This window comes from Portunus trituberculatus, chromosome 23 (genome assembly GCF_017591435.1).
Source record: "Portunus trituberculatus isolate SZX2019 chromosome 23, ASM1759143v1, whole genome shotgun sequence".
NCBI classification, from domain to species: Eukaryota; Metazoa; Arthropoda; class Malacostraca; order Decapoda; family Portunidae; genus Portunus; species Portunus trituberculatus.
In genome coordinates, this window is record NC_059277.1 from 1,390,349 (window position 1) to 1,397,500 (window position 7,152).

The window sequence follows — 7,152 nt, forward strand, 5'->3', positions numbered from 1 at the left end:
GAGAGAGAGAGAGAGAGAGGAACACACATACTCGTACAATAACAATAACATGTGTGCCCGGCCTGCCCTCTGGTGGCGGGATCGGTGTGCTGCCAGGCAAGGATTACATTTGAGCATCACATTCAAGTTTATTTTAATTGGTGTGGGGAAGAAATCGTCTAATTGCGACCAAATTTAATGAGCCCTGCATGTCTACGGCTGTGTTTGCTTCTTTCCATCTTTCCTTTGAACCAGTGAGCAGAGTCCGTGTGGAGGTGGCAATCCCCTCCACTTCCTCATCTCAGTTCCAAGAAACTTTAGATAATACACAGCTAAGCAAATGTACACAGTCCCATCCCGTCTCCCGCTGCCTTGACAACACTCTTACACTCAGTATCTACCATCCTCCTCCTCCATCTCCTCCTCCTCCTTCTCCTCCATCTCTTTCTCCTCTCGGTGTAGTTTATCATACAGACAAGAGGTTCAGATTTTGTAAACAGCCGCCACATTTAGCAGCCACACAAAGCTTCGTCGCCCTCTCCGTCGTCTCCTCCCGAGGGGCGCTGAAGGGGTTAATGGAAACGAAGTGCCTCCACGACAGGCGGCACACGTGGCAACCCTGCTGACAGGCCGCTCGCCCCAGCCGCCCGGCACGTCATGCAGACACTTACTGCCGCTGCCGCCACGGTGCTCTTGGTGACACCACCTCAGTCTACGTCCAGACGAGTGAATGAAGAAGGCCGCGCGTGTGTCATGCTGTGAAGTGTGTGAGGGATTTCGGGCATTCAGAAAACAAGCATAAATTACGGTTTGGTATCTTGACTACAATTAAACCAGCAGTGGCGGCGGCGCGGGGCAGCGGGGCAGCGGCACTCCATCCGTGCTCCCGTGACCTGCTGCCGCGACAGTGTCACCGCCATCGTCTCCATTGCACCTCCTCCCGCCAGTGTTGGGCGTGTATTAGTAACGTGCTAAGGTAGAGTTGATAGTGCAATGATGGTGAACCTCCCGTTGTGTCTCCTGGTGGCTGCCCTCACCTTGGCAGCGCGGGCCGTTGCGGCAGTGAAAGGGGGTGAGGAGGAACTGTGGGCGGTTGAGCTGCTGTCCACGAACGAGGCGGTGGCGAGGAGCGTGGCGGCGGACCTGGGGATGGTGGTGACAGGGAGAGTGTTCAGCAATGTTTTCCTCATGAAAGGCGGCGGCGGTCACAACAGTGTGCTGCGACGCCCCAGCAAAGAGTGGCTGCAGCACCGCCTCGTTGTGTGGTCTGAGAGGCAAGTTGGACGCCGACGAAGTTCTCGCAGGAAAATTGAACCGGTGAGGACTGACACCAAAGACATGAATAGAGGTAGAGGCGGTGACGACAATGTGTGGGCGGAGCAGTTCTCGGGGCGGTTCATGAGGGACGTGGGCGGCCTGAATAAAGAACGTCCCAAGTCTCCATGGGACTTGCTGGTGTCGAAGGATCCGCTGCGATGGCGGCAGTGGTACCTTGAGGCCGGGGGTGGGATGCACCTCAACGTGACGGGGCTGTGGGAGGCGGGAATCAAGGGCGGCGGCGTGAGCGTGGCGGTGCTGGACGATGGCGTGGAGCTCACCCACCTGGACTTGGCGCTCAACTATGACCCGGCAGCCTCTTGGGACCTGCTGGACGCTGACCCAGACCCGACGCCCGTGCCTTGGTCGCGGCACGGCACCCAGATGGCGGGCATCATTGCCGCCACACACAACAACGGCCTTTGCGGCATGGGCGTGGCACCGTGGTCGGGCGTGGGTGCCGTGAGGATGCTCGGTTACCTGGTGTGGGACGCAATCGAAGCGAAGGCTCTCGGTTACGAACGTGAGCACGTGGACGTGTACGTGGCTGCCTGGGGCCCCGTGGACACCGGCACGGTGATGGAGGGGCCCGGGGTGCTGGCGGCTCGGGCGTTGGCGGAGGGCATCGTCCTGGGCCGCGGGGGGAGGGGTTCCATCTACATCTGGGCGTCAGGAAACGGAGGCTTTGTTGGCGATGACTGCAACGCCGACGGCTACTCTAACTCCATGTACACCTTGACGGTGAGCGGCAGCACGCGAGGCGGACACCCGCCAGAGTACGCAGAGACGTGCGCGGCAGCCTTTGTGTCCACATACAGCGGCGACGCGGACAAGATCAACGATCAAGAGGAGAAGAATGAAGAAGAGGAGGAGAATGAAGAAGAAGAGGAGGATGAAGAAGAGGAGGAGGAACAGGTGAGTGGCATAGTGACCACCGACACGGGAGGCGTGTGTACAGAGTCCTTCCGGGGATCATCAGTATCGGCAGCCATGGTGGCGGGAGTGTGTGCACTGGCTATAGACATGAACCCGGAGCTCACGTGGCGCGACATGCAGCACCTAATGGTTCGGGCGGCAGCTCCGCACAACCCGGTGCCCTCCCAGTGGAGCACTAACGGCGTGGGCGCCAAGTTCTCCCATTACTTTGGCTTTGGTTCCCTTGACGCAGGCAAGATGGTGGGCCTGGCCCGCGACTGGAAGACTGTCCCGCCTGCCTTCCAGTGCCGCCTGCACGCATCTCTCCACGACCTGCCGCTGGTGTCCAGCCAGCATCTGGTGCTGCCCCTCAGCGTGCGGGGCTGCCAGGTGGTGCAGGCGGAACACGTGCAAGTAAACCTGTCAGTGAGCGCACGAACTCGCGGCCAGGTGGAAGTGGTGCTAGAGTCTCCGATGGGCACCAAGTCCACCCTGCTGCCACAGCGCCCCCTTGACCTCTCGCCCTACGGCATCTACAACCATCCATTAATGACTGTCCACATGTGGGGCGAGGATCCCCGGGGGACCTGGAAGCTGCACTTCATTTACCACGGTGACGGCGTGCTAGAACCTTTCGGAGGCAAGCGATTTGTCAACCTTACAAACACACTTCATAACTGGACCCTCACTATCCACGGCACGGAGGTGGCCATCGGCCAGGCTACGCCGCACCACTACTACTACAACGCCTCGCAGCTGGCGTCGCTGCAGCACAAGGGTAATGACACCACAGCACAGCTAGAAGACGACATCAAACTGGAAAACCCGACAGAAGAGGCTCAGGAGGTGACAGTCGAGGCTCAGTACTGGAACTCCCGTGCTCTGTCAGGAGGGAAAATACTTTCTTATCTATTCTGCTTCGTGCGCGTTGCTGTTCCCTCAGTTTTCAACAGCGTCATGTGGCAGAAAAGTGACGGCACTCCAGTGGACAAAGTTGTGCGTCGCTTGAACGGCCGGGACGCCCTGGCGGCTCGCTACCCGAGTATGCTGGTGGTGCGCGAGGTGGAAACTCCCGACGGTAACTTTACTTGCCACGTGAGGCACCGCGATCAGAACCTGATCAGGATCACTGAGGTGCGGGGCCACCAGGACAGCGTGCCCGAGGTGACCGAGGTGACGCGGGTCTCAGTGCGTGGAGGGACGGTGGTGCTGCCCTGCCCAGGCCTCGTCCCCATCCTGAGGCCCACTTGGGTATTTCAGGGACGGCGGCTGCGACCCAGCAGGCGGGTGGTGGTGGGTGAGCAGGAGATGACCATCAGGGGCGTGACGGAGGACGACTATGGCGTGTACCGGTGCCAAGTAAAGTCAGCCAGGTTGCACTACGCCCACACCACGGTGGTGACGCTGCTGCCTGCGCGGGGCCCCGCCACCCTCATTGCTCACTACGCCCTCACTGCGTACCCTGAGCCTCCTCCCACAGAAGTTCCATCGTGCAGTCAAAGTTCCTCTGAGGAGAATCAGAACGAGACTATAGTTATGACGGAGGAGGAGGACAACACAAGCTGTCCCGCGCCGTACGAGGTGGTGCAGGGCCACTGTGTGCTGGTGGCTCCAGGGGAACCCAGGTCGTGGCAGAAGGCGAGGGCACAGTGCCAGAGGTTCAATGGTGACCTGCTGGTGGTGGAGAACGCTGCCCTGCTGCTGGCCCTCATGCGGCTCTTCCACTCTCAAGGTTAAGGTTGGAGGGTGAGCTTGGAGGCGCGGGATGAATGCAGACGATAAACTGATTCCATGTGTCCTTAATTTACTTCTTGGAGATGTTTGTGATAAGCTTTCGTGAAACTAGGTTAAGCATCTCTCTCTCTCTCTCTCTCTCTCTCTCTCTCTCTCTCTCTCTCTCTCTCTCTCTCTCTCTCTCTCTCTCTCTCTCTCTCTCTCTCTCATACCTCAACTTCCGTCATTTCGTGCACCATCAACTCTCTGGGTCAAAGTCAATTCCATCACTGTCACTTTACTAATTTCTCTCCTTCCAGCATGTACGTTCTTCCCTTCCTTCCTTCCCTCTCGCCCTCGCTACCATTCATTCCCTCACCTCATCCCACCGCTGCTTATTCCTTCCCTGTATCCTGACTCGGTTGAAATAGGAGACCATGCAAATTACGCGTTGGAAATAGATGGAGGGAACACAGAGAAGGAAAGAAAGGCGAGAGTGATGATGATGGTGGGAGGCTGTGAGTGTGCAGGGAGGTGGAGAAGGAGGAGGAGGAGGAGGAGAAGGAGGAGGTGGGGAATGGTGGTGAAGGTGGAGATTAGAGCGAGAACGATAGCTCTATTACTCTGATCTCTCAAGGAGCTGTGTATCTCTCTCTTGATCTCAGTGCACACAAACACTCGTGCAAACTTATTTAAATTACGTCCTTTTGAGAGAGAGAGAGAGAGAGAGAGAGAGAGAGAGAGAGAGAGAGAGAGAGAGAGAGAGAGAGAGAGAGAGAGAGAGAGAGAGAGAGAGAGAGAGAGAGAGAGAGAGTTGCATAAACATACTAAAGAGACATAAAAGCATAATCTACACACAGTTAAATGTAAAGAAAACAGAAGGAAAAAGAATACATTAGTAAGAAAGTGCTTTTTTCCTGATGCTTGATCGAAAAAAAGTGCTTTCCATAATTGCTATATAATCAAAGACCTTGAGACACACACACACACACACACACACACACACACACACACACACACACACACACACACATACACACACACTGATGACAACCTTCCCCAGGCCTGGCAAACTCGTCCTTCTGGGTGGGTGGTGGGCGGCGCAGCGGAGAGTGGCGGTGGGTGAACGGCGCGTCTGTCACCCCTGGAGGCCCCCTGTGGTACCCTACCCCAAGTGGCGGACCCAAGGAGCTGCGACCGAGACACCACAGAATGTTCGCTCATGCACGGGGCTCTGAAGGTGAGTCAATGTCTCTCTCTCTCTCTCTCTCTCTCTCTCTCTCTCTCTCTCACAGCAATCTGTTTTTCTGCTCTTTTCTTCTATTATCACAAAGAAACACCAAAGGAAGACATAGAAGAACAAATAGCTTCGTCTCTCTCTCTCTCTCTCTCTCTCTCTCATCTGTTCTGTTGTTCTTTCCTCGTCTGCTACAAACAAAGGAACACAAAGGAACACACAGGACGAACACGGAGCAGCACACCAGCACAGGTTGTGATAAGCTGAGCTACATAATTGCAATACAAATGAGAAACTGTCTGACGGAATCTCATTTACACATTTAAATACGTGGACGAGGGAATTATGTTTTTACTTCCTCTTTAACCACAAAAGCGCTGATATGAAGCTTAACTTAATGCTCAATTCCACTGAATATCTAAACCAAACATTTAACTCTGCATTGGTAAAGGGTTTCAACATTTTATTAGGATTAGTAATGACAGGTTGTGCTGGTGGATAGAGTGGGATTTCCTCAGAGTTTTCATAATTCTAGGGATAGTTGAACAAGAATTCCAAATCATCAATAGAAAAAATGTCTATGAAAATCTGACTCAGCACTTCTGTGGTCTATGAAAACAGTTCCTAACAAAATACAGGCATTATAGATAGGTGATTTATTATGTACAGTCCCTCCATCGCCCTAACCAGCCTCGTCCCTCAGGTCCTCAACGCGGCGAGCAGTCCATGTTCCGTCAATTCAAGAAAAAGTCTAGTTTTCGGCAGGAAACACCGAGCCATGTTCCCACTACGAGGCCGCAAGGAATGCCCGGCTCATCTCAGCGGGAAGGTAGTATTCCTCCACACGCCTCCAGAGACTCCAAGCAGCGCCCGTGGCTGTTCCAAAGCTTTGTGGATGAGAGCAAAGCTGGAATAACTCCCGTGCCAGAGGTTCGCCAAGGTTCTGCACCGGGGACTCGCAGTGGTCGAGCTAGGAGTCCCGAAGTGACAAGAAGAGAAGCAACGGGCAGAAGAAAAGACGAAGTGGCATCGCGCAGAGTCAACCAGAACCGGAAGAACAGAACCCTAGTCCCGGCAAATCGAGGCTCAGACCAAGAGGAGCTGGCTGCCGACGCTCCTTCCAACAGTGCCAAAACCCGATTCAAAGCCACCTGTCTCCGGGCCAGACTCCGCCACTTCCTGTCTTCATGCTGGGCGGGGATTCGGCTGCGGGCGCTTTGCCAGTATCAGCCAGGGGAGTCACCAGCTGAGGAGCGCGATCCTTCCTGAGTCTGTCTCCGCCACACACTCGCTCAGGCACGAGGAGACACGGCTTGTTTCTGTGAGCGACGCGATGATTTGACGAACGTGTCCTGCTAAACAGTTCGGTGGTCGTCGGTGTCAGGTCAGGTCAGGTGTGGGTCGGGAAGCTTGGTCTGTGTATCGGTGCTTCCCTGATGTTATTTCTTGTCTTTTTATCCTTCTCTGTCCATTAAGTCCTTCCGCTGATTTTCTCTCTTCCACATATCATACACTGTTTCTTTCTCATCCTGTATCCTTAGATCATCAAAAAGTGATTGTCCTATTATATTCTCTTCTTCTAAATATGGCCTTTGCAAAGTTATTGTCTATTCTTATGTTGTCTGTGTTAGGTTGTCTGTCAGCGCTGTGAGGAATGCCTCAGTGACGGTAACGAGGAGACGCTTGTACAACATTATCGCCTCAACTGGATGACAGCCACAAAGCTTATCATATATCAGCTGACGCCAACAAATAGTGGTGCTTGGACAGATGTTTTGTGACTATATGAGAAACAACACACTAGAAGTAGGAGTAAATGATTGATTGAACCAGCAACACAAAGCCTTACAATTCTATAACTGGCAATTTAAAAAAAAACTATTTAAAAAACCCAAACAGCTCACCCAAACATACGCAGCAGTCTAGACACCTACCCACCCACCCAACCAGCCACACACACACACACACACACACACACACACACACAGACA

The 7,152-nt window shown here is 54.1% G+C and overlaps 1 protein-coding gene across 2 annotated transcripts in view; it reads left to right on the forward strand.

Moving 5' to 3' along the window:
- The first annotated feature begins 348 nt into the window (after positions 1-348).
- The window catches only part of LOC123507880 (furin-like protease kpc-1), a 7,130-nt gene continuing 326 nt past the window's right edge, over positions 349-7,152 (forward strand). The window contains exons 1-3 of one of the 2 annotated variants that reach the window (XM_045261161.1): positions 349-3,943; positions 4,988-5,164; positions 5,865-7,152. The exon at positions 5,865-7,152 is cut by the window's right edge and continues 326 nt beyond it. In XM_045261161.1, coding sequence (XP_045117096.1) covers positions 973-3,943; positions 4,988-5,164; positions 5,865-6,430 — 3,714 coding nt within the window. In that variant the 5' untranslated portion in view covers positions 349-972 and the 3' untranslated portion in view covers positions 6,431-7,152. Of the gene's footprint in view, positions 3,958-4,987; positions 5,165-5,864 lie in introns of those variants that run through there. The other variant, XM_045261162.1, reaches the window with a different exon arrangement.